Below are 27863 nucleotides of genomic sequence, written 5' to 3' on the forward strand. Positions count from 1 at the left end.
TGGTGTTGTACTGCATGAAGAGTCTGGCATCTTAGGGTTTAGTTTGTGGTCCTATATTTGCATAGGGGTTATCTGTGTTCTGCATGTGTGCCCAAGGCCAGGTGTCCTGGTAGAAATGAATGTTGAAAAGCGTGGAGGGGCATAATCAAAAAAAGCGTCTAAGTCCCCTTTTGACCTAAGTCCCTAAACGTTCAACCCAGAAGCAGGAAAAGTGTCCATAACCAAAACAAACGTCCATGTTTTGATTATGGCCTTCCTCTGCCTAAACGCCCAATCTCCACTATATCTAAAGGTACACCCACACCACGTCTATACATTTTAGCAATAATGAAACAAAACAATGTCTAAGCCACAAACGTCCAACAGAAGGGCTTTTAGGCGAAGGAGGAGCCAGTCCTTAGCCTAAAAGCTGGATTCTGTAACCGGTGTCTGTCAAAAAGAATACCGGTTACAGAATCCCATCCCTCCCCACAACCATCCAGGCAGGAGGGTGCCCAAGCCCTCCTGCCATGGCAAACCGCGACCCCCCCTCCCGACAACATCGGGGCAAGATGGATATCAAGCCCTCTTGCCTCAGCCAACCGTGGCACCCCCGACATATCGGGGCAAGAGGGAGCTCAAGCCCTCTTGCCTCGGCCAACCGTGGCACTCCCGACATATCGGGGAAAGAGGGAGCCCAAGCCCTCTTTCCCCGCCGACTCCCCGACACCCCGACTCGATCGGGGCAAGAGGGAGTCCAAGCCCTCTTGCCCTGCTGCAGCCGCGACCCCCCCCCCCGACACGATCGGAGCAAGAGGGAGCCCAAGCCCTCTTGCCCTGCTGCAACTGTGACCCCCCCGACTCGATCGGGCCAGGATGGAGCTCAAGCCCTCCTGGCCAAGGCGACCCCCTACCCCCACCTCCCACTACATTACGGGCAGGAGGGATCCCAGGCCCTCCTGCCCTCAATGAACCCCCTCTCCCCAACGTCCGCCCCCCCAGAACCCCCGACCGCCCCCCCGGCTGACCCACAACCCCCCGGCTGACCTCCATGACCCCCCACCCCCACCACCCTTCCCCGTACCTGGTTTGAAGTTGGCCGGACAAACGGGTGCCCAAACCCGCCTGTCCGGCAGGCAGCCACCAGCAGAATGAGGCCGGATTGGCCCAGCCATCTCAAAGGCCCGCCCACAGGTGGGGCCTAAGGTACCTGGGCCAATCAGAATAGGCCCGGGAGCCTTAGGCCCCTCCTGGGGGCGAAGCATGAGGCACATGGGCCTGTGGGCGGGCCTTTGGGATGGCTGGACCAAACCGGCCTCATTCTGCCGGTGGCTGCCTGCCGGACAGGCAGGTTTGGGCACCCATCTGTCCGGCCAACTTCAAACCAGGTACGGGGAAGGGGGGTGAGGGGGTCGGGGAGTCGGCTGGGGGGAGCGGTTGGGAGTTCTGGGGGGGCGGACGTTGGGGGGGGGGGGTTCGTCGAGGGCAGGAGGGCCTGGGATCCCTCCTGCCCGTAATGTAGTGGGGGGTGGGGGTAGGGGGTCGCCTGAGCCAGGTGGGCTTGGGCTCCCTCCTGGTCCAATCGAGTCGGGGGGGTCACGGTTGCAGCAGGGCAAGAGGGCTTGGGCTCCCTCTTGCCCCGATCATGTTGGGGTGTCAGAGAGTCGGCGGGGCAAGAGGGCTTGGGCTCCCTCTTGCCCTGATATGTCGGGGGTGCCGTGGGTGCCTGGGGCAAGAGGGCTTGGGCTCCCTCTTGCTCCGATGTTGTGTGTGGGGGGTGAGTGATGCATCGCAGCAGGAGAGATGCCTCATCTCCCCTACCGCGATGCCATCACTCCTCTAACCGAACTGCCGCGGGTCGCAGCAGTTCGGGTAGAAGAGTGATGGCATCGTGGTAGGGGAGATGAGGCATCTCTCCTGCCGCGATGGTTAGGTTGCCGGGCCGCTGAACTGATGGCTCAGCTCAGCTCAGTGGCCCCTTTTTTGGCACTTAGACCTGGTTTTCTTTCGTCTGTCATACAGGTCTAAGTGCCGACTAAACTGTTTTGGTTATAGGTGTTGTACACCTAGGTGTAGGTCGGCACACCTCCCGCCCACCGCCCGCCCTTTCCCCTCCTCTAAACACACCGCTTTTCTCTCTGTGCGTTTAGAGGCAGGGGAAAGGCCTAAGCTGTTTTTAGATACGTCTAAAAACCAGGCTTTTTGATCGTCCAAGTAGCCATTTAGGATACTTTTTAGACATTTTTTATTATTATTATTAACCCCATATAGTATAGTTTAATTTTGTGGTTAACCATTATGTATTCTTAATAAGATTATATTGTATGTGTATATATGAAAAATTAATGGAAAAAATGGCATTACATTTAGTACTATTATTATGGAGGTGGGAGGTCTAATACCAAAATCTTTTTTTTGAACTGAAATATAACTGGCAACTAGTGTTCCAGCTGAAAAAAAGGTGTCACATGGTCAAACTTATGGTTGTCCAATAGCAACTTCACAGCAGTATTTTGTACCAGCTGAAGCCTTCGGATCTACTTGTCACACATGCCCTGAGGGGAAATATGATTGAAGTCTACAAAATCCTGAGTGGAGTAGAACAAGTACAAGTAGATCGATTTTTCACTCTGTCAAAAATTACAAAGACTAGGGAACACTCAATGAAATTACAGGGAAATACTTTTAAAACCAATAGGAGGGAATATTTTTTCACTCAGAGAAGAGTTAAGCTCTAGAATCCCTTGCCAGAGGTTGTGGTAAGAGCAGATAGCGTAGCTGGTTTTAAGAAAGGTTTGGAATATTTCCTGGAGGAAATGTCTACAGTCTGTTAGTGAGAAAGACATTGGGGAAGCCACTGCTTGCCCTGGATCGGTAGCATGGAATATTGCTACTCCTTGGGTTTTGGCCAGATACTAGTGACCTGGATTGGCCACCGTGAGAATGGGCTACTGGGCTTGATGGACCATTGATCTGACCCAGAAAGGCTAGTCTTATGTTCTTAGTCCAAATTAGTAATCACTAGAGCATGAATAACAATGCACAATGCACCTGTAGTTACCAGATGTTTAATTGACCTAAGTTATTGTAATTGAAAAAAAATCAGGAAATATGATAGTTTAAATACCTACATGGCAATATATGCGCATGAGGTGAGTCTCTTTTAGTTGAAAGGAAACTCCAGAATGAGAGGGCCTAAGATGAAGTTAAGAGGTATAAATGACACCTAGTGGTTGATTGACAGCCATGCTGAATGAAGTTTAGGAGTTAGATGTCTTTTAAAGAATCAGGCCCTTAATGTCCTAGTGGACTAATCCTTTATTATTACTCCACTATCCCACCCTTTATAGCTTCCCCTTCAGAAGGGCAGACCACTCACATTTTGTGGTCCACACCCAGTTCAAAGTTTGCTGAGAAGGGCTTGCCATCATTGTAAAGGAACACTAATGTCCCATAACAAAGTTATTCATCTAGTTCTAGTAGAACAAACAACTTCTTCAAACATATAAACCATTATAAGTTCAAACCAGTCAGTTCTGCTCAAAAACTGTTTTAGAGATGAAGCTCAACCTAAATAGAATTAGTATCTGTTAATTTATAAATATAAAAAATTAAAGATATAAAAATATTGATTTTTTTTTTTATTTTGCAATATCATCCTCCCCCCCCCAAAAAAAAAAAAATCACAGATGATGCTTCCATCACGCACTATGATTTAGGGGTAGATTCTGTATAGGGTGTTTGACTTGGGTGCCAGGAAAGTGCACCTTAAGCGGAAATTCTATAATGGAAAGTATGTACATACTATTATAGAATACTGACTAAGTCTGCAATTTACACGAGCCCATTTAGGCACCTCCACTTATGCCACCAGAAAGGCTGCTGTAAATGCAGGTGCTAAGTTTGCCATATGCATGCATAAATGCAGGTATTCTGTAACCTATGCCTTCATATTCTGGGCACAGCCTTGACCTGCCCATGCTCTTTCACGTTAACACCCCTTTTGAAGATACACATGCTTGAAATTACACACCCAAGTTATAGAATAGCAACTAAGGGTAATAGAATGTGCATCTGCAAATCGTGCCAATTAACTCTGATTATAGCCAATAATTGGCTAAGTCCAATTAATAGCCAATTTTTATTTTAATATGTACACACATATTACTCTGTTCTACAACTGCGTGTGCAACTTTGGGCACCATGCGTCAATTTGTGTACTCTGTTTTTTAATAGACTACAGGAACTGATGTATAAAATATACAAGGGTAAATCAAAAAGTATAGGCAAAATACATTTAATGGTTCTAAAAGAAGTAACTGTGAGCAACTGAACATATCACTTTTCCACATAGTCCCCATATAAGATGACACATTTGTTGTATCATTCAACTAGCTTCTGCATTCCTGCAGAGAATATGTTTTTTGGCTGCTCCCAAAGCCAGGTGAACTCTGCTTCCTTTACTTTATCATGCTGTCTTTTGCTCATTGGTTACAGTGATACACCCATGTCTCGTCGTCAGTGACAATTCTCTCCAGAATACTCGGATTTCCTTCATACTATTTCAGGAACTAGGTTGCTATCTCCACATGCTGTTGCTTGTGCATATCAGTAAGCTGTTTGGGAACCCATCGTGCACAAATTTTCCTGTATCTCAAGTCATCATGCATTATGGCAAATGCAGATCCATAGCTGGCATCCACCCTGTCAATGTGTGTGATGTTCATGGGCGACAAGAACGACCTTCATCGGTTATACCTGTTCTTCCCGCTTTAAACCTTTTTACCAACTCATAAACCTTTTGTTGATTCATGATGCTATTTCCATACTGAGCCAATATCCAACGGTGAATTTCAACAGGTTTCACTCCCTCTGCTCAAAGAAAGCGCACTACTGCACGTTCTTCAATGGTGCAATTTTGCAATGGAGCGTCCATGTTTCTGACCTCATGGCTGCTACACGACTAAAGGCTGAGCACTATTATTGTGAGTGGATGAACTATCTAACAAGCAATGTATGAGTCCATATGTTGCATTTCACTAGCTTTGTTCCAGTTATTGCGTAATTAAATAATTGCCTTTAATTTTTGATTTGCCCTTGTATTTATAATAGTGGTCTTGAGACTTCACATCTATCTTCAGAGTTTTGAAATCTGTGTGCTTATTTTTCACATTATGGAAGCAGATTGGCATCTCTTGTGAAAGCTTATACACTTACTTTTAGAAATGTGTGTGTTTGTGCTATACAAGTACATATGTGTTTTAAAAAATATGCATGTACGAGGGGTGTTCAATAATTTATCTACCTCAGTGGGAAAGAAAAGTTAAAAAAAAAATGTTTTATTGTTCAATGTAGTCCCCTGATAGCTCCATACATTTCATCCACTTTTCTTACAATGGCTTTAACCCCTTTGAAAATAATTCTTGTGTTTGACCTTCAAATCAGGATGTCAGAGCTTCCTTGACGTCTTCATCATTTGAAAACTGCTTTCCATGGAGAGATTTCTTCAAAACTCCGAGCAGGAAATAATCTGAGGGAACCAGGTCAGGACTTTAGGGTGGATGGTTCAGCTACTGAAATTCTTGAATGGCGGCCTGTGATTGTCTTGACATGTGCACTGGCTCATTGTTATGAAGAAGCAACACTCCTGCTGTGAGTTTCTCATCTTTTCTCCTTGATTGATTCCTGCAAAGTGATCATTATGTTGGCATAACTCTCCCTGGTTATGGTTGTCTTGTGTGGCTTGAACACCAGAATCAAAAGTCCTTCATCATCTCAGAAGACAGTTGCCATAACTTTGCCTGCAGACTTTTTCTGTCTTGACTTTTTTGAGGGTGGGAGATGACTTGTGCTTCTACAGAAATGACTCTGTTTTGGACTCAGGATCTCTGTGATAGACCCAAGTCTCATCTCCAGTCACCAAACAATGAAAAAAAATTCACTTGGTTTTCACGGAGCACCTCCAAGTTCTCCTGACAACACTGGAGCCTTATGGCCTTCTCACATGGTGTCAGAATTCTTTGAACCCATCTTGTACTTACCTTGGACTTGCCCAACTTTTCATGAATTATTTTCCAAACTGTACCGGCCAAGATGCCCATTTCTACAGCTATTCAGGAAACCTTAATTTGTCTATCTGACAAAATTAAATCCTCAACTTTCTTGCACATTTCTGTGGAAGTTGCTTTTATAGGCCATCCAGTGTGAGGGTCATCTTCAATGGACTCTCTACTAGAGAATGACACAGGGAAAAAATTTGGCTCCATCCCCATGAGTTCGGTTCCCATCACATCCCTGTGAGCTCGGTCCCTGTCCCTGTTTCCGCGAGCTCGGTCCTCTCCCATCCGCACAAGCCTTGAATAGTTATGATTTTATATTAACTTACTTTATTAAAGTATAAAAAGAAACAATATTTTGTACAATTGTCATTTTATAAACACAAATAATACAGAACAAGGATCACCAAAACCCCTGTCTCCCCTCCCCTTCACAAATATCCCTTCCACTATCGAGAAAACTGAACAAGCCAAATTACTATAGAATGCTACATAGAAAAATCAAGTTAACAAAATACTTCAGTCACACATGGCAGGAATAGTGTTAGGGGAATGCAACTAGGGCAACTGCCCCTTGGTTAGAGAGAGTCCTAAGCCAGCAGGAAGCTAAAGAAGCATGTCCTGGGGTTTGTAGTCCTCAGTTATGTCTAATGCCAGCTCTAATACATATTTCAAATCTGATATATTCTAATCACAAAATAGAAAATAAAATTATTTTTTCTACCTTTTGTTGTCTCATCATTTTATTTTTCAAATCATGTTGGTCTCAGGCACTAGTCTCTGTTTTCTTTTGTCTTCTCTTAACTCATTTGTCAGGGTTTTCTGACCATTAGACATTTCTTCTTTCTCCATGCTCACCATCCATCTTCTATCTCTGTTTATGCATTGTTTCCCATATTCAGCATCTCCCTTTTCTGTCTCCTAAACATCCCTTTCTAGTATTTCCTTTCTGCCCATTCCTTGCCTTCATCTCACCATCCTATGATCCTCTCCCCCTGTGTACAGTATCACTCCTCTATATCTCTATGTCCACCCCCCCCCCATGTCTAGCCATCTTCTTTCTGTATCCATATACCCTCCCATGTCTAGCATTACCTCTCTGTGCCCATATACCACCCCCATGCAGTATTTCCCTTTTTATCCCGGTTCCTTGCTCCCAGCCATGCTTACCATCTTCCCTCTTTTTGTATATCTCACTATTTTCAGCTTCTCCCCTCTCTTACTCCCTTATACCAATGTGTCTCTCACACTCTCTTTTTCCTCCCTCCCTTTGCTATGTTAAATATTTCACTCACTCTTCGTTCATTCCCTTGATTCAGCTTTTCTCTTTCCCTTCCCTTCTCTCTCCTCCTCCCTGCAGGTCCTGCTCCTCTCTTCCCTCCCTCTACCCCCTTTCCCATGGGTCTAACACCTCTGTCCATTCCCTTCAACACCCAGGTGTGAGTCTGGCACCTCTCCCTTCCCTCCAGCTCTAGCGGCTTCCCCCCAGCACCACATGGGCCCGGCACCTCTTTCCCTTCCCCCAATTCCCAGACCAGATCCAGCACCTATCTCTTTCCCTTTAGCTCTAGCCAGTACAGCAGACCATGCAACCCCCTCCCTCTTTCATTGGGGGTGGCCTAAGGTATCTGGCCAATTGATATCTTAGGCCACTCCCAATGCATCCCAGAATGTACTTTCGAATGGGGCCTAAGATTCTGGTTGGCCCAGGTGCCTATGGACCCTCCTCTGGGAGGGCCATTAAGCGCCTGGGCCAATCAGTGCCTAAGGCCCCTCTCCGGTGCATCCCACAATGCACCAGGAAGGGGAAGACCCGCTATTCACGAAATGGAGGCTGGAAGGATACCACCTGCCAGCTAATGATTTAAGGTGGAGTTCCAGGGGGAGGGCCTGGGGGGTGGACCATGATATTTGGGGGTGGGAGGGTTCCCGGCAGGAGGGACTGCTTTGCCTTCTAGAGCAGTGTTTTTCAACCTTTTTTTTTTTTTTTTTTTTTAGTTCATTAGTTTTTATTGAATATTATAAGAAATTTACAGAAGGCAGTTCAAACACACAAAATCTGAATAAGACACAATGGTGTAGAAAAAGTCCATATCTACAATCATTTACATACAACCAGATTAATAAAAAGAATCTAGGGTATGTGTAACTGCTAATAGAAGATATATGAAAGGCAGAAAAGCAGGGAGAGTGAAATAAGAGAGAGGGAAAGAAAGAGGGAGAAAAAGAAAAAAAGAGAGATAGATAGATAGAGATAGAGAGGCAGAAGTGTCTACTGGTTAGAATGAACAAATGAATCTAAGAATGACCAAGGTGATTTATTTCGCACCATGTTTGTGGAGAGTCGAGAAATCATGTTTTTCTCATATGCATAAGATTCAAATTTGTGATACATGCTCAGAGAGTTCCACCAAAAGGTGTAGTCAAGTAGCGAGGATGATTTCCAATTTTTCAGAATATGCATAAGAGCTGTTACAAACATGGCATCAATGAGTTTAGGTGGGCAGTTTGTTTGTGCGAAACAAGGGTGTTGAGAACGAAGAATTACAATGTCCATGGAAATCTCTTCTGAACACTTAGTAATAGATTTTATAGTGTCCCAAATACGAATCCAGAAGGAGTGAACTATAGTGCAATGAAAAAGCATGTGATCGAGAGTTCCAGATTCTTTCAAACAGTTCCAGCAGGTGGAGTCTTGTTTTAGCTTCGCTTTCCACATGCGATATGGGGTCCATACTGCATTCCACATAACGAAGAACATTGATTGCGAGACTCTGGAAGATAGGAGAGGACGGTTTGTGGAGGACCAGAAAAGTTCCCAATCTATATCAGAAAGCGTAGTCTGTAGAATCGAGTCCCATTGGTTCATTGATTGAGGTGAAAAAGTGAAAGAGTGATCCCTTAGAATACTATAAAAAAGAGATATCGCTCTACCCTTCATTAAGGCCAGAGTAGACCAGTGGTGAACAGTGTGGATTGAGGTCATAAAGTCAGGGCGCATATGTACCTTAGATAGTATTCCAGTAAGCATGAGCCATTGGGAATGTATAGAGGATGGAAGTGAATATGCAGAACAAAAAATATCAAAAGGAACGAATGAGGTGGAGGAGATCAATTGATGAGCAAACTTGACACCCGCCCGTTGCCACCTCTTCCATGAGAGGGATCTACCTTTATTTTGAATTTTAGGGTTATTCCAAAGGGACATGAGCGGGCTTTCACTAATAGAGATCTCAGCTGTTGCATCTAGAAGATGAAAAGCATGCTGCGTTGCACTCAACAAGGAATACTTTCTCAAGTGTCTAGGTACTGACACTGTAAGGAAGCAGGAAACGTGCAGTGGTGCACATAAAAAGTGTTCCATTTCAAACCATGCTGGTTGATCTTGAGGATTAGAATCAACGATCCAATAAGCTCCATATTTGGCTAAAGATGCGATATAATAATAATAAAAATCTGGTAAATTTAGTCCGCCATTAATCTTAGAGGCCTTCAGCTTGGCGAGAGCAATACGGGGTTTTTTCTTGTTCCAAATAAATTCAGAGATTTTCATATTGAGCCAATGAAATAATTTTTTCTGGCATAGGAAAGGAAGCATGGAAAGGGTGTAATTAATTTGCGGGGCTAAAGTCATTTTAATGGAGGCTATTCTACCCCACCATGACAAATAAAGTGGGGACCAGCGAGTTGTAGTGTTTGAAACTAAATTTTTGATTTTGGATATGTTCAGATCCTGGGCGTGTACTGGATCTTTATGAATTAGGACCCCTAAATATTTCACAGATCCCTGTGACCATGAAAAGGGAAATTGAGCCAGATCTGAGGAGGAGATATGGTCATTGAGAGGAAAGATCTCTGATTTCTCCCAATTAACAGAATATCCAGAGAGTTGAGAGTATTGAGAAACAATGTTGATAAGATGGGGCAAGGAGACAAGAGGATCTCTGAGAAAGAGAAGGACATCGTCAGCATAGGCTGCTAATTTAATGTCTCGACTGGACGAGGGGATACCCTTAATTAGGGGACATTGTCGGATAGCTGACAAGAGAGGTTCCAACGCTAAGTCAAATAACAATGGTGAAAGGGAACAGCCTTGACGGGTGCCTCTTTGAAGGGGGAATTTGTTGGAGAGAGAGTTGTTAATCAGAATACGAGCTGTGGGTTGTCTATATAGTGTTTCTATCCAATCTGTGAAGAAAGGACCAAAATTGTACCATTTCAGTACTCGGAATAAGAATGGCCACTCCACTCGGTCAAATGCATTCTCAGCATCAATGGCTAGACCAATCACAGGATCCGACAGTGTTTTGGCGTGAGCATTGATATGGTGAAATAAGCGTAAATTATCTCCTATGTATCTTTGTTTGATGAATCCTGTTTGATCTTTGTGTACAAGGGTTCAACCTTTTTACACCTATGGACCGGCAGAAATAAAATATTCTGTGGACCGGCATCGGTCTGTGGACTGGTGGTTGGAGAACACAAGACTAAGTTGTGGGCCAGACCCCGCCCATTTCTACCCAATCTCCACTCCAGACCCCGCCCCCCATAATAGTATTAATTGCACCTTGCACGTCCCGTGCCTCATCTGGAAGCCTTCCCTCCGACATTGCAATGTCAGAGAGAAGGCTTCCGGTTCAGGCGGATGATGCCCGTAGGAGCCACTGCCCGTGGCTTTGTGCACTGAATCAGTTAGAAAGAGGGAGCTGGCTCAAAGATAACGCCACATCGATCGCACCGTGGACTGGTGATTGAAGAACACTGTTTTGGGCCTGATGCACGTGCTGGCCCTGTGGACCGGCACTGGTTGAAGAACACTGTTCTAGAGTATTCTCCAATGACTAAAGCGCAAGACGATGGCCTGCAGCTCCAGTCTGTTGATAGACTCTTTCCTCCAAGAGGGCAACCATCTGCCATGAATGAGATGACCCTCAAAATGAACCCCCCCCCCAGCCTTAAAGACTGGCATCTTCCACTAGGATAACCCAAGATGATTGATATGTGTAAAGTCAAGTCTTTGGACACCAACTCCGGCTGGAGCCACCAACTCAAACTGTGATGCGCCTCCACCATCCATGTTAGCGGCATTTGGAAAGAATCTGTCTATGGTGACCAGAGGGACACTAGCATGTGCTGGAGAGGACATAGATAAGATTTTGCCTAAAGAAGAATCTCTATAGTTGCTATTATCGACACCAGCACCTACAGATCAGTACCAAGCCATAGGAGCTTACCTTGCCAGGATCTCCAATATCTGGTATCTTAACTTCAGTTTGTGTGGCTCTAGAAGATAAACACAGCCTTCTATCATGTTGAAACAGATCCCCATGAACCCTAGAGATAGTGTCGGCTTCAGATGGGTCATCTGCACTGATGATCCAACCCAGATCCTCTAGCAGTTAGGCAACTGTTGCCACTGCTTTCTCATCATTGGCTTTGGATGAAGTTCTGATCAGCCAATTGTCCTAACATGGATGCAGCTGGAACCCTGCCTTGTGCAGGTATGCTGCTGCAACTACTAGCACCTTGGTAAAAGTGTGAGGTGCCATTGACAGACCGAATGGAAGTGCTGAGAATTGGAGATGCCTCTCCAGCACATGGAATCTTAGTAATTTCCTGTGAACTAGAAATAAAGGAATACGCAAGTAAGCATTTGTTAGATCCATGGGAACTAGAAATTCCCCTAGAACTACTGAAGCTATGATCGAACACATGGCCTCCATCTGGAATAGGAATACTTTCAATGCTGCATTGACTGAGCTCAGAATCAGGTTTGATCTCCAGATGTCTGAGTCTTTCCTGGTCACAATAAAGTATATAGAGTGTCTGCCTATGCGTTGATTCCTTGGTCACTACGGATTCTACAGTTGTATATCCATGAGCCGTTTTATCATTGCTCAGACTTTGGCCGCTTTCTCTGGAGGTCAGGTTAGAGAGTCTACAAATAAGTCCAATAGAGGACAAAAGAATTCAAGATTGAAGCTCTCTTGAATGATGTCTGGTCCCCAGGGGTCTGAGCTAATCCTTGCCTAGGACTCCCAGTGAGCTGACAATCTCTCTCCTATTCGTGGGAGTTCTGAAACCAGGCTGACATAATTGGGACTTCCTGGAGGCTGCTGCTGGGTGGGAACCTGAGGTTTGAGCTTGCTTGGAGCCTTGAAAGCCCTGCCATGAGCTGTGGAACAATCTCTGAGCAAAGGACCTCACTAAGAAGTGACAAAAAAACCATGACTTTCCCCACTGAGGCATGTGGTCTACTGTCTGGCAAAGACTTAGGACGATGAACTGCCATACTGGCCATAAGATAATCCAGCCCTTTGCTAAGCAGCATTTGTCCTTTGGAAGGTAGCCTGCACAACGTAGTTTTGGAAGCAGATCAGAAAGACACCTTCCAACTAGTATGTAGAAGGAAAAAACTGAGAAGCTACAGCACAACCCTTTGAGGCAGGAGGCACAGCTGAGAGAGAGAAAAAATGTAGATAATTCCTTTTATATAACTTGCAAAGAGAGATGAATAACTCACTGGTTTAAGACTCATATGCCTTTTGCACTAGAAAATGCTTAAAAAATATACCACATAGTATTTATTTAAAGAGGGAGAGTAATATCTGCCTGAAATAGCAAAAAAAAGAAGACATACTTATTACACTTCTTTCCCAAAGCAAAACTTTGAACTGGAATGAACTGATTCAAGTTGAGAGATAGTCAACCTCACTAATAATAATGGGCCCAATATTGCACCCTCAGCAGTAAGTAGCTTGTAAGTCACTTAAAGCTGTGGACTAAATTAGCCCAGATATTTAATGCTGGGTTATGTCCAGCCTCTGGCACTGAATATCTGGATTAGTGTGGCAACCTAGAAGTTAACTAGATACCAGCAAATATTGAGATCAGTGCCAGTTATCTTGGCAGTTAAAGTTGCACAGCCATTTAGATGGTTAATTCTTTGGCAGTAAGAGGAGATATTCAGTGACAATCTCCAGTTAAGGGCTGCTGAATATCTGGACATGGCCACCTCAGTGGGGTTTAAACTGGATAGGAGCCTTTCCTGCCTGGTTAACCCCAACAATATCTTACATTTCCAGATAGAGGCTTCCCAGTTTCCAGGTTTTGATTGCAGGCGATAAGATCGAATGAATGTTGGATTCACAATGCTGACAGCAACTTCAAACTCTGCAACTTCAGCTCTCAAGCAATCAAAGAATCCTTGTGTTGCATGCTTCGATGCAGCATCTAAGGAGAAATCAAATAAGAATTATATTCTCTGGTCCTGGAAACTAAACAAAAAATAATCAGTAGCACCAGATATTCCAGAATGATTTGTGGCATAAAATGGAGAAGTAATATCTCCAGGCTAATACAGCAATACAGTTCAAGGTAGTAAACAAAACTAACATCATGCTTACTAGAAATGAATGCAGGGTTTGCAGGGCCTCCACATATGCGTGGATTTCAACACAATGACATCATGCACATGCCGACATATATCCACATGCCGTCAATATCCACGCATGCGCAGAAGTCCTCGAGATGCGGCCCCGAGCTTGGGGGCTTTCCAAAACCTGGACAATCTGCCAACAAATGTCTTCCTACTTGGGGCCATGACACCAATAACACTTTATGACATTCATTCCTACCAGAACACCTGGCCTTGGTCATATGTTCAAAACACAGATAAACCCTATGGGGTTCATAATAAAAAAAAAAGTCTAAGTACCCATAATCAAAGCTGACGTATCTAAAACCAGCCTAGGCCTTTCCCCTGCCTCTAAACACACAGAGAGAAAAGAGGCGTTTTTAGAGGAGGGGAAAGGGCAGGCGGTGGGCGGGAGGTGGGCCGACCTACACCTAGGCGTACAACACGTATAACCAAAACATTTGACAGGTTGCCTAATCGGCACTTCTACGTTTTGACTTAGACCAAGTCAAAACAGGTACAAGTGCCGAAAAAGGGGCCGCTGAGCTGATGGCGGCTGGCGCGATCAGCTCATCGGTCCGGCAACCTACCCACCCTCCACCGCAACCATCAAGGCAGGAGAGATGGGTCATCTCCCCTGCCGCAATAGCGATACCACCAAGTGCCGCCAAATGCGGCACTTGGGATCGCTAAAGCGGCAGGAGAGATAACCCATCTCTCCTGCAGCGATCCACCCCTCCAATCAGGTCAGGAGAGAGCCCAAGCCCTCCTGGCCCCGCCAAGTACTATCGGGGCAAGAGGGAGCCCAAGCCCTCTTGCCCCATGGTACCGCAACCTTCCCCGACTCGATGGGGCAAGAGGAAGTCCAAGCCCTCTTGCCCTGCGATTCCCAACCCCCCCGGGCCGAACCCGTTAGTGCCAGGAGGGAGCCCAAGCCCTCCTGGCCCGGTGATCTCCCCCCGCTCCCCCAACACACGATCCGGCCAGGAGGGAGCCCAAGGCCTCCTGGCCTGCAACCCCCTCTAACCCTGACCCCCTACTAAAATATGGGCAGGAAGGATCCCAGGCCCTCCTGCCCTCGACGCAACCACCCCACAATGACCGACCCCCTGAACCCCCGACTGGCCCCCCTCTGACTCGAGACCCCCCGTCAACCACAACCCCCCCAAGGACCGCCCCCGAACCACTGACCGGCCCCCCGTCGACCCCACGATCCCCTACCCCACCCCCTTCCCCGTACCTCAAAAAATGTTGGCCTGATAGACGGGTGCCTAGCCCGTCCATCCGGCAGGCCAACCAGCGCAGGAATGGGTCAGGATTGGCCCAAGCGGCACAAACCCCGCCCAAAGGTGGGGCCTTAGGTGCCTGGGCCAACCAGAGTAGGCCCAGGAGCTTTAGGCTCCTCCTGTGGGCAGGGCCTTAGGCACATGGACACAACCCGTCCCATGTGCTTAAGGCCCCACCCACAGGAGGAGCCTAAGGCTCCAGGGCCTATTCTGGTTGGCCCAGGTGCTTCAGGCCCCACCTGTGGGTGTAGTTTGAGCCGCATGGGCCAATCCGGCCCCATTCCTGGGCTGGCTGGCCTGCCGGATGGGCAGGCTTGGCACCCGTCCATCCGGCTAACATTTTTTGAGGTACGGGGAAGGGGGGTGGAGGTAGGGGGTTGTGGGGTCGATGGGTGGGCCGGTCAGTGGTTCGGGGTCGGTCTTTGGGGGGGTTGCATCGAGGACAGGAGGGCCTGGGACACCTCTTGCCCATATTTTAGTGGGGGGTGGGGGCTAGAGGGGGTCGCGGGCCAGGAGGGCTTGGGCTCCCTCCTGGCTGGATCATGTGGTGGGGGAGGGGGGAGATCGCCAGGCCAGGAGGGTTTGGGCTCCCTCCTGGCCGGATCGTGTGGTGGGGGAGGGGGAGTAATCGCCAGGCCAGGAGGGCTTTTTCTCCCTGCTGGCCCCCACGTATTTGGCCCGGGGGGGTTGGGGATCACAGGGCAAGAGGGCTTGGGCTCCTTCTTGCCCCATCGAGTCGGGGAAGTTCGGGATGCCACGGGGGAAGAGGGCTTGGGCTCCCTCTTGCCCTGATGTCGTCGGTGGGGGTTGGGGATCGCGGGGCAAGAGGGCTTGGGCTCCCTCTTGCCCCAATGTCATGGGGGGGTGGATTCTGTAACCGGTGTTGTTTTTGACAGACACCGGTTACAGAATCCAGCTTTTAGGCAAAGGACTGGCTCCTCCTTCGCCTAAAAGCCCTTGTTTTGGACGTTTGGGGCTTAGGCTTTTCTTTAGTTTGATTATATGGTATAAGTTTAGACATTGTGGTGGTCTGGGCGTTTAAACAGCTGAACATAGAGGCAGGCCATTATAAAAAAAAACCCTCCTTTTGGATGTTTTTTTTGATAATGGACATTTTCCCTGCTTCTACTTTCAACGTTTAAGGCGTTAGGCCAAAAGGGGACTTAGACTTTTTTTTTATTATGCCCCTCTATGCAAATACAGGACCACAAACTAAAAGTCCTAATATACACAAATGAAACCCTAAGATGCCAGACCAGAAAAATAGAAATAAAAATATTTCTTCCTTAACAGTGCAAAATATAGATAGCAGATATAAATTCTGAAAGCTAACTTTTCAATCACTAAATTGAAAATAAAATCACTTTTACTTATATGATGTGATTTTTGCTAAGTCATATGATCCATTTTTTCTGAAAACTCTTGTAATTTTTTGTGTTCTGAGCTACGAAATAGTGCACATAGTCAGTGGTATTGACCATTACTGAAGCCCTTGGATCAGTGGCGTACCTGGCTTGTGTGACACCCATCATTTTTTGGCACCCCCCCTCCCCATGATTTTTAAACATGATTTTTAGTAACAAGCCACACGTCACACATGAGTACCTAGGAAAAGGCAGCATCTTACATACTGCGGTGAGAAGTACAACATCAATACGCCCATTGTAAAACTAAACAAGCCAGACTAGTACAGATCAATCCTGTAATCAATCCTAACAAAAAACCATGTCTTTCGAACACACAGAACACAGAAAACACCTTCGCCTAGTATGGAATGTCATCAGAAACTTACCCCTCCCCCTTTTATAAAACTGTAGTGTGGATTTTAGCCATGGTGGTAACAGCTCTGATGTTCATAGAATTCTGAGCATCAGAGCTGCTACCACCACGGCTGGTGCTAAAAAACGCTCCACAGTTTTGTAAAAGGGGGGATAAAATAGAAATACATAGACAAAGGTTAAATTGAACCAGCAAGAAGCTGGACTCTGCATACAATGCAATACCACAGAAACAGTGACACGTCTCCTAAAGCAATAAATAAATAGAAAATTTTTGTTCTACCTTTGTCTTCTCTGGTTTCTGCTTTCCTCATCTTCTTGTTACTCTCTTCCTTCCATCCACTGTCTGCCATCTCTCTGCCCCTATATGGCATCTTCTCTCCTTCTATGCCCCTTCCAGAAACAGTATGCCTCCCCCTTCCATCTCTCCTTTTACCCCCATTGGTCTGGTATCTATCTCCTCTCCTTCCCCCCTGCTTTGGCATCTCTCTCTCTCTGCTCCCTTCCTCCTGTTTTTCCCTGGTCTTCCTTCTCAATTTATTTCCTGCCTCTGTCTAAATTCTTTTTTACTATTTAGTCCTCAATTTCCCTTTCACTGTGTCTACCTATAGCTTGCCACCTCTTTCCCTCACCCCTTCCAGTAACTAACTCTATCCTCTTCCCTCAATCCTGCATGTGCCCTTTTTTTCTTTCTCTTCCCCACTTCCTTCCAGCATCTGCTCCCCCTTTCCCTCACACTTCCATTCAGCAGCTGTCCGTCCTCTCCCCCATACTTCCATTCAGTGTCTGTTTCCCTCTCTCTACCCCTTCCATCTACTGTTCACCCTCTATCTCACCCCTTCCATTCACTGCCCTCTGTGCTCTTTCTATCCTGTGTGCACCCTTTCTCTCTCTCTTCCATATGGCATCTTCTCTCTTTCTATGCTCCTTCCATAAACTATTTATCCCGTGCCCCTTCTCTCCTTTGTACATGATTGATTTCAACTCTGTCACCTCTCTGTTTTTCTCTCTCTGTCACCACCCCCTCCCCTATGCTCTGGCATCTCTCTCTTCTCCTTTCTTTCCTTCCCACCTCACGGTCTGGCATCATCCCTTCCCTGATTCCCAGCATTTCTCTCCTTTCCTTTTCTTCCATCTCTCTCTCCCCCTCCATGCTCTGACATCTCCTCCTTCCTTTCCCCTTGATCTGGCATACCTTCCTCTTTCCCTCCATGCCCTGGCGTATCTTCTTCCCTCCAAGCCCTGGCATCTCCTTTCATTCCCTCTAGTTGGGTACAGCCACACTCTCCCCAATTCTCTCCCCAATTCTCTCCTCCCTTTTCTCCTTCTGTCACCCAAGGCCTGATGTCCTGAACTTCATCGGGCAGCAGCAGCATTCAAAATTCACTGCTGTTGCCCGCTTCAGGCCTTCCTCTCTGTCGGGTCCTGTCTTCATGAAAACAGGAAGTAGGCAGGACCCGGCAGAGAGGAAGGCCTGAAGCCGGCAACAGCAATGAATTGTAAAAGCTGCTGCTGCCTGAAGAAGGTAATGGAGCACCGAGGCAGACCGAAGCAGACCGCTTCTCTCCCCTCCCAGCCGAACCCCCGCTGACCCTCCTATCTCTCCCCCCTCAGTGAACCTTTCCGACCCTCCCAGCGACAGCAGAAAACCTCCTTCCAGTAGCGTCGGCTGCTTCGCAGCTTTCTCCTGCCGGTGAAGCGTCACTGATGACGTCATCAGTGACGCGGCAGAGGGAGGAGAAAGCTGCGAAGCAGCCGACGTTACTGGAGGGTGGTTTGCTTCTCTCACTGGGAGGGTGGGAGCGCGATAGGGACCGGGCTGGCTGTGCACCCCCCTAAGGCTGCACCTGGGGCAGACCACCCCCCCTTGGTACGCCACTGCCTTGGATGCATTGGAAGTTTTCTGAAGTAAGTTTGTGAGCATTTTGTTTATGAGCAGTTTTTGTGGGCATTTCTTGTGAGCATGTTGGATCATGTGCATTTTCTTTTAATAACACAGAACAGCCAGCAGCATGGATAAGCTTGATATTTGAGTGGGTGAAATGGGATAACCCTTGTGTCATTACAGATTTTAACAGAGGCCATTCTGACGTACAGCCATCTTTGCTACTTTTGAGCATGGAGGTTGTTGCCACGTGTAAGCATCTCTACACTGGGATAGAGCTTTTGTGATGAGATTTTTTTTGTTGAACTGGAAATTTTTGTTTTTTTGACTCATTCCTGTTTGTTTTGTTTAAAGGTCCTGGGTCCCATGCCCTGACGCAGCTTGGAGTAAAACATGGGCTTGCCTTTGGAAGTGGCAGACCATTGACAAGGCAGAGATCAAGTCAAGAACTTTGAATATAAGGTTCTTTTGAACAGAGGACAACATCAAGATAAGTAATGTTCCCTGGTTTTGCAAATATTAATAAGTTTCAGCAGAATCATTACATTTAAGCATGCAATGAATAACTGACTGAAGAACTGATTTAACGTGGGAACTTTATGAGGTGGTTTTTTTGCCTATGAGGTGATTGCCCTTTCTAGTATTGCCTGCAAAGTTACTCTGTCGGCGGCATACGGGAATCTGAGGCATTTTTCCTCTTGACCACAGTGGTTTCTTTAACAGGTAGGAATTTTCCAAGAGATCATCATGGAAATAGTGAGTTCACTGACCTGGGAACAGGATAGTCCACCAATTTGAATTTTGGCGGGAAAGTCAGTTGGTCAGAAATTTGAATTTCATTGTGAAAGTCCATAGAATGGAAAAGTCTCTGGTAGGTTTAAAGATGTTCTCGCAGGGTTTCCACAGCTGGCATTGTGCTTGTTGCAGGTTTCCGGGTCTCGCAGCTCCATGGGAAGAACATCTTTAAACTTACCAGAGACTTTTCTATTCTATGGACTTTCACAACAAAATTCAAATTTTTGACCAACTGACTTTCCCGCTAAAATTCAAATTGGTGGACTGCCCTTTTCCCAATCACGTGAATTCACTATTTCCAAAGTCATACTGCAGACTTCAGAGCATACCATGAAGAAAGCCACAGCATGATGGCTGAAATGTTGGTTTCTACCTGACACACATGCAGCGAGACCCGGAAACCTGCAACAATCACTTACAGGAGCTCATGAACCTACCAGGGCTGCACCAAAGCATCCAGCCCTAGGTTTCCGCATTGTGTTCTTCGACTGAAAAAGTGCCTGGCCTTTGAGTTATCTGCTGAAACCATCAAGTCCAGCTGAGGCTGTCCTCAGACTGAACAATCAGACTGAATGCCTTCTGCAAGAGGGACCATTCTCCCCGGTCCAGAATCTGTGGGCTGAGGAAATCTGACCAAATGCTGTCGACGCCGGCCACGTGGACCACTGAGAGTGACAGAAGAAGAGCTGCTGCTGAACAAAACAGCATGCAAGCTTCCTGGCCTAAGGGAGCACTTCTCGGGCCCCCTTGATGATTTATGTATGCCACCGACGTGGCGTTGTCGAAGAAGACATGAACTACTTTTCATACTAGAATGGGCTGGAGAACAAGTAACACCAGCCAAATTGTGAGTTCCAGATGATTGATCAACAATGTTTCTGACGAGGAGTCTACTGCCCCTGAATGGAACATGCCCCGCAGTGAGCATCCCAACCCAACAGGCTGGCATCCATCATGAGAGCCATCTTTCAGTAATACTGTTGATACAGTCAAAATAAATTTGTAGTAAATTCAAACAAAACTGTTAATGCACTAACTTCTTTTCTTTCAAATCACAATGCATAATACTATAAGGGAGTTCAGATTTCCACCCGGGTTAATAAACTCAGGGTGGTATGGGTCTTCATCATTCCCAGTACAGCATTTTAGATATTTTGGTTTATTTTTCCTAAGGTTTTATCTGTTTCATTTTTAGAAAACCAATAACTTTTCCTAAAGTTCTCTTCATTTCATTTTTAGAAAACCAGTACAATAAATTGTTTATAAATAAATTGATTAATAAGTTGATAATAAGTTCATAACTTAGCTTTGTATTGAATGATTCCCCGTCCCGACGTGTTTCGCTTGACTTTATCAAGGTCGGGGGAACTTAAACTGAAGCTAAGCTTTTCCCATTCAGAATAGCCTGGCATAACTGAGAAGTCAGCCTACGATGAGGAAACCACGCCCAACCCCTGGCACTATTAGGGCTTTTTAGATGCAGTCACTGCACAGGAACTTTAGGAAGCCTGGAATCAGAACCGTTGGAATGTGGCATAGCCCTGGGAATGTCTCTACAAGGAAAAACCTGAGTATCCCTGACAACACCTGTGGGAGGAACAAAGAGTACTACAACCTCATCCCGACGTCCAGCAAAACATGTTCATAGGGAGAGACTTAAGGTGGCACTCAGCAACACCTGAGTAGAGGTCATCCAGACCTATACCCACAAGAAGTTGGTCCTTGAAAAAAAGACATCCACCTAAGGTGAATCCTTGAGGCAGTGGCCCTAGTCCAAAGACAATCCAAAGAGTCTGGTGCGCTGACACTGCACCAGTTGAAAATATACTAAGAACTCGAATGAGATCATAAAGGGAACCCGACCCCTAATCCACACCAACCATCACCATTGGAGGACAGGCATACATCTCCACGGAGGATGCAGAATGAAAGGCACGTGCCATAAAGGAAGCTACCACTGTCGCTTGGCTACCTGAAGATGCCGCTAGAAAAGAATGTTTTGTAATATAAAGTCCACCCTGCGATCCTGAGAGTTCTTAAACTACACTCCCCCATCACTAGGGAGGGCTGCGTGCTGGATAACAAGCCCCACAGTGGAATCTACCTCAGGCTGTTCAAAACTGCCACAAATCAGGATCCAGGTGATAAAGCATAGTCATAGCTTTAGAAGGTCAGAAAGAGCTTACCGGGGTATCACATTGTTCTGAAACCAGACCAAGGAGCTGTGGACTGAATGGAAAAAAGGGCACAGGAGAACGATCCAGGACCAAAGCCTGAGAAATGAAAGGTGGAGAATCCAAATGGAGCTTTCATTTTTTAAAATTTATTTATAATTTCAACATATTTTATAAGAAAAATAAACATCTTGTTACAGAAATACAGTAGGTATAATGTTATTTCATATATAGAAAGAAAGCAAGAATAATATTTAATCCTTTCTTAGACCACCAAAAATTTAGGGGAGTTTAAACCGAAAAACTGAGAAGATAGTTTAAACAATAAGGCAAACAAATTGAGGAACAAGCATAACACTGAATTCTGCTCATTTACTTTTTCACTCAGTCAATTTGAGGCAATTCTTTTTAGTTCCAAAAAAGCCTTGAGCTGCTCTAGGAGGAAAAACACATATTTAACCTGAGTATATTTTTCTATACACTTACATGGGTAAACAAGTGAAAACAAAGCCCCCAGGGATTTAGTTTCTTGTCTTAATGACAAAAACTGTTTTCTTCTTTCTTGTATGGACTTGGTGATGTCCTGATAGGCCCAAATCCTTTTACCGTTGAATAAATCCTTTGAGGATCAAAAGTATTGCTTCATAAATACCTCTAAGTCTTGCTGGAAGACAAAAGATGCCAGGAGTGTTGTTCTTATAGAGGTGTATGAAATAGACTCTTCCAGGATAGCTGATATATTTTGTAAATCAAGTTGATATATTTGGGCATTCTGTCTTTTCAAAGCTTCTTGGGATTGCTTAGTGTTACATGGTAAATAGTACATTTTGTTTAATGGGGTTATACAGTCTGAGGTATACTTTAGTATTTCAACAACATAAAGTTTAAACATATCATAAGACGATATCCCAGAAGACTTAAAGAAATTAAGAATCCTTACATTTAACCGCCGGTTAAAGTTCTCAGTATTCTCAATTTTCTTGTGCAAGGCTGTATTATCTTTAATTACCATATTCCTGAACCCCTAAAGCAGAGGTACCCAATACGTCAATCGCGATTGACCGGTAGATCGGGAAGGCAATGTGAGTCAATCGTTGAGTCCATCTACCGGCCGATCAGCCTTCCTCTCCCTGACATCCCCCACCACCCTCCCTGTAGAAGCGTCGGACCTACCAGCATTCTGCTCCCCGACGTCAATTCTGACATTGGAGAGGAAGTTCTGGGCCAGCCAATCGCTGCCTGGCTGGCCTGGAATTCCTCTCCAACGTCAGAATTGGCGTTGGGGAGCGGAATGTTGGTCAGCGCGATGCTTCTACAGGGAGAGCTTGGGTTGGCGGTGGCTTGGGGACCTGTTCCCCGATTGCGGTGGTGGCAGCAAACCTAGTGGCTTGAGGGCCTGTTCCCTGATGGCAACGGTGGCAAACCTAGTGGCTTGGGGGAGGGCAGGGAGAAAGAAAGAAAGAAAGGGGGCAGGCAGGGAGATACAAATAAGGGGGGCAAGGAGACAAAGAAAGAAGGAAAACAGAAAGAAAGGGGGAACAGGGAGTCAGAAAGGGGGCATGGAGAGAGAAAGAGAAAGAAAGGGAGGCAGGGAGACCGAAAGAAAGAAGGGGGCAGGGAGAAAGAAAAAGTTGGGGGAGAGAATGAGGTCTGGAGGAGAGGAAGCATACAGGTGGCTGAAAAAGGGAAGAAATATTGGATGCACAGTCAGAAGAAGAAAGTGCAACCAGAGACTCATGAAATCACCAGATAACAAAGGTAGGAAAAATGATTTTATTTTCAATTAGTGATCAAAATATGTTCGTTTTGAGAATTTATATCTGCTGTCTATATTTTGCACTATGGCTTCCTTTTACTAAACCGCAATAGCGGTTTTTAGTGCAGGAAGCCTATGAACGTCAAGAGCAGCTCCCTGCGCTAAAAACTGCTATCGTGGTTTAGTAAAATGGAAGGGGGTATATTTGCCTATTTTTGTATGGTTGTTACTGAGGTGACATTGCATAGAGTCATCTGCCTTGACCTCTTTGAAAAAAACCCGGAATATAAATGATAATTTACATTTTCTCTGCGTACAGTGTGCTTTGTGTTTTTTTATTTTTATTTTATTGTTGGTAGATCATTTTGACTTGGTCATTTTAAAAGTATATCGCAAGCCCAAAAAGTGTGGGCACCCCTGCCCTAAAGGGACTGAACTTATGTTTGTATTGTGGTAATAGAATTTTTCATTTCAATATTAAAGTCTTGGAAATATCGTCAATTTTCCCTCCCAGAGCCTTTACCTCCTTTGATGTTTTCTGGGTCGCGGCATCCAGCCCTTGGAGCACCTTCCAAATTGCCTCTAAAGTCACCTCCCTTCTCAAAAGGGCTTTCAGGTGCAACTTTGGCTGCTTTATTCCCCACTTAAACGGCAGCTGTTTCAGCTGGAAAGAGAGGCGCCGCTGAGATTGGTGGCGATAACGAGATCTCAGGTCAAAGTGAGATTAGCTCTCTCTAGTCATACTTGCAGCAGGACTCATTTCGCCAGCTTGTGAGCAGATTACTGGCAGAAAATGCTGAATCAGGAGCTGTCTCAATGGTTGCGAGGGCATCGAGGAGGCAGGTACCCTGACAATTCCTATCCATTTGTGCGGCATTTCTTCAACGTGGAAAAAAGGGAACCGACAGCCCCAAGAGTGATCTTACAGACAAATGGAGCTCTTTCAGAACATCATCCATAAAGAGGCAGACATAAGCCTGCTTAAAAATTGGTGAAGAAAGGTCAGCACCCAAACCCGGATGCTCAGGACGGCTGAGGAGACCAGTCTCATCAAAGGCATCAGCCGGATCCAAAATAAAGACAGTGGCAAGAGACAGAAGAATCATAAAATCTGCATGGCAACCCCTGAAATCGAGGTCTGGCATTGCCAGACAAGAGGGCTCCTGAACAGGAAGCTTCGCCACAGACGCAACAGACTGAAAAAAACCCTGACGCGCCCGCTGGCTATGTCAAACAAGCGGGGTCTGAGGATATGCTATTCAGAGGAGGTGAAAAAAATCTGGTGAAAAGGCCCACTTGGCAACCATGGCAGGGCTCTGTTGAGGTACATGTGTTGGAGTCCCCAGACTACAGAACGGCCTCTGGGCAATATTTTCTTTGGAAGGCACAGACCTAGGCCAGCTCCCCAGCCCCTCCCCCAGTGCACTATAACACGTGGTACACATTCACTGATCCAGCACCAATCCGGCACAATCAATATCAACATTCAACAGGTTAGGGACTGGGGAGCCCATCCCAAACAATTTTGAGTCAAATTGAGGGGGTTTTGAGGCAGAAATAGAAAAAAAAAGATTTATTTTAAAATCCAAGATGGACACCATCACGAATATGCGCTAAAAATGCGGCAAAAATGAAAAGCCAAAAATAAAAAAATAGTGATTTGGGGTCTGAGGAGGTGGGGGATCTGAACCTTACCCACAGAAACTGTGAAAAATGATTTTTAAATAATTTCACAAGCCACTCTCGAAGTTCCCATAGGAAATAATGGAGGTACTCACAGTTTTGTAGTGCCTTTGCCTGTCAACGTTTTTAAAAGCAGCTGAGTGGAGAAAAAGGACTTTCTGACTTAAAATGGAAGATCTTTGGACTGCCGGCCAGATACCTACAACAACCTCCACCCCCACGGATTCTCTGCCACGTGGTTGGGGGTGGGAAAAAGCCTGTGCCTTGAAACCCAGGTGGGTTTTTATTCAGACACACATAGCCTGCATTAGAAACCTGTGACAGGATCCTCGGCCAGCAGACTCCCACAGGAAGGAATCCTGGGTACTTCAAGAATGTGGCACACAGCAGGCTGGCTCCACAGACCCACCAGAGCTTCTCTGTGATGCTGCAGTGCAGCATCGCAGAACTGCATCCTTTTCTTTGACAGAGGACCACCGGGGAGGGGGTTCAAGGCACTAAAGCCACCAAGAAACAAACTTTAATCATAAAATAAAAACAAGAAGCAGAACTACTGCAAAAGACTTCTGCATGGACTGCTTGCAGAAATTGTAACTGGATTTGTTTACTAGCTGTCAGGCTAAGGGGGTAGAGCATAGGCTCAGAAAAGTTGTGGATTTCTGTAACACCTGGATTACGGGTTGAGGTTGAACACCTAGTGCATGGAATCCGGAAGTGACATGACAGTAGTCCTAATTGCCAGGGTGTCCAAGTGCCAATTTTCAAAACCATCTTTCTGGACAACTTGGGAGACGTCCCTGTGCACCCAGATCTAAAGGGGTATGGGCTGGAGGCATGTTCTGGGCAGGCTTTGGGCGGCCTTAGACTTGGACCTCTTGTGGTAATAATTGAACCTTTCCTAAGAGGTCCACTGGACCCCTTCCCAAACTCCCCCAAACCTTCCAAAGCCACAACACATTGAACCCCTCTCCCCTGCCACATTTGAACCCCTCTAAAATCCCCCTGATCACCCAAGCTCTCCAAATGTGGCCTTGGTGGTTCGGTGGTGGACCTAACCCCCCTGATGCCACCGAACACTATCCCAAATGCTGATAATTCCTCCTGCTGCCAATCCCCAAAAGAAAACCCTGGTGGTCTAATGGGCCTCAGGGCCCCCCTCTTCAAAAAACTCCTTATTTATGTAACCCCCTCCTTCTCAGACTGAGGTAAAAGGTATCCCTCTTGAAATAAGATTTGTTTTGTAGTCGTGCACACCGAGGGTTAAATTGATACCTTTCCCCAGGAGAAGGGGTGAATTACATAAACAAAATAATAATATATAATAATATGGTATAACCTTGAAATAAAAATAGTTATTAAACATATAATAAAATAAATATAAAGAAGCACTAAGGATTCAGAATTTAAATTAGAAATAATATTTAATAAACAAATGCTGTAAATCAAATCTAAACAAAGAGATTCTACTTCCCCTCTGTAAAGTTCTTCTTTTTCCTCAGATTTGGGTATTTGAGGCTTTATGTTCTTGCTATGAAGGGGTACCACGTAGGCGCGCTGTTGCTAGCAGACTCTCTCTTGCTGGAACCAACCTACTACTCTGACTTAAACAAACCAATAAGGGAAAACCCTATCCTAATCTAATAACTCCAAATTGCCTAAATATACTTTCTAAGCTAGGAAAAAAATAGATAATTGATGTTCTCTATACATTTTCCCTCCCCAGAATTTCCTATTTCCAAAATCACTCAAATTTCTTATATCTCAAAACACAAATAAAACCCAAAGTCTCAATAAATTTTACAGAAGATATTAAACTTCCAAAACAGTTTATCGAATTTTCTTCACCAATATTCCCTCACACAGAAATCTCACAGACTATTTCTAACACCCAATAGTCTCACAGATAAAACAATTCTTCACATCCGCCAGAAAGAAATATTTCAACCTTAGAAATTACCAGAATCTATGAATCAAACCAACTTCAACCACAACTTACAATTCTTATTCAAAATTCAATAAAATCAAATATAATTACCTTCACAAGAGCCACACAAGCCAAAACACCTCCTCACAGAACCAAGTCACCCTCCCAACTGTCAAATCTCACAGTTAGAATGTTCAGAAAGCTGATGCTGATCTCTGCATGAGGACAGCAGACCTGTGCAAGAGATCAGCAACAGAAAACCTCAAAACTGCACCAATACAAACAATACACAAACCATACTTCTCAAAATAAAAAAACACAGATATTTCCTTCCAGATTCTTTCTGCTTCATTAAACCCTTTAAAAACTTCTTTAAACCCTGGTTTTTTTTCTCAAGTAGCTATTAAATTTTTAACCCTGGTTACATTTGGTATTTAGGCCCCTCCCAGTGCATCCCAGGATGCACCAGGCAGTTTCAGGGTCACTATTTTGAAGAGGCAGACCCTGAGGCAGGAGGAAGTGGGCATCCCTACTGCTGGTCTTCCATGCAAGGTACTGGTGTCTGGGGATGTCAGGGGGTCGGGGTCCTGGCCTATATGGCCAGGTTGGGGGGGGTAGTTTATGAGTTTTCCTTTCTAAAACTGTCTGAGATACATAGTAGCTAAAGTATCCAGTGGCTGTGTTTTCTTTTGCACTGGTGAATTCCTAATTATTTCTGTGATTTCTCATGTTTTGTGTGAGTTCCAGAAGCTAACTCATCTCTCCAGCTTCCACCCTCTTCTCCCTTCTGGCTACTGCTTTAAGCTGAGCTCCTAGGGACTTTCACAGTAGCCAATACTATCAGCTGTGCTCATGCAGTGGGAGGAGACCAAGCAGTGTATTTTTACTTTCCTGTTGTTATTCAGACATCCACTTGGTACCTTTATTTTTTTTTTTTTACAAAAACTCATGGGGCTTTCAAATCCTGATGAGTGCCATAAATCTTTGATTTCCTTTGTAAACACTCAGTCAATAAAATAATTTCTGTATGAGATCTTCCTTACACCTATGTTTCACAGTCACCTGTTGAGTACCATGATCAAGGTCAGTCACACCAGCCACTTATCTGCAACTATATTCCTGTAATTTTC

At 45.4% G+C, this 27863-nt stretch overlaps 1 protein-coding gene across 1 annotated transcript in view; it reads right to left on the reverse strand.

Annotated features, from left to right (window-relative positions):
- The window catches only part of DHRS7C (dehydrogenase/reductase 7C), a 151631-nt gene that overhangs the window by 17022 nt on the left and 106746 nt on the right, over positions 1-27863 (reverse strand). Inside the window, exon 6 of the mRNA XM_033959314.1 lies at positions 13113-13268. Coding sequence (XP_033815205.1) covers positions 13113-13268 — 156 coding nt within the window. The remainder of the gene's footprint in view (positions 1-13112; positions 13269-27863) is intronic.

This window comes from Geotrypetes seraphini, chromosome 9 (assembly GCF_902459505.1).
Source record: "Geotrypetes seraphini chromosome 9, aGeoSer1.1, whole genome shotgun sequence".
NCBI lineage: Eukaryota > Metazoa > Chordata > Amphibia > Gymnophiona > Dermophiidae > Geotrypetes > Geotrypetes seraphini.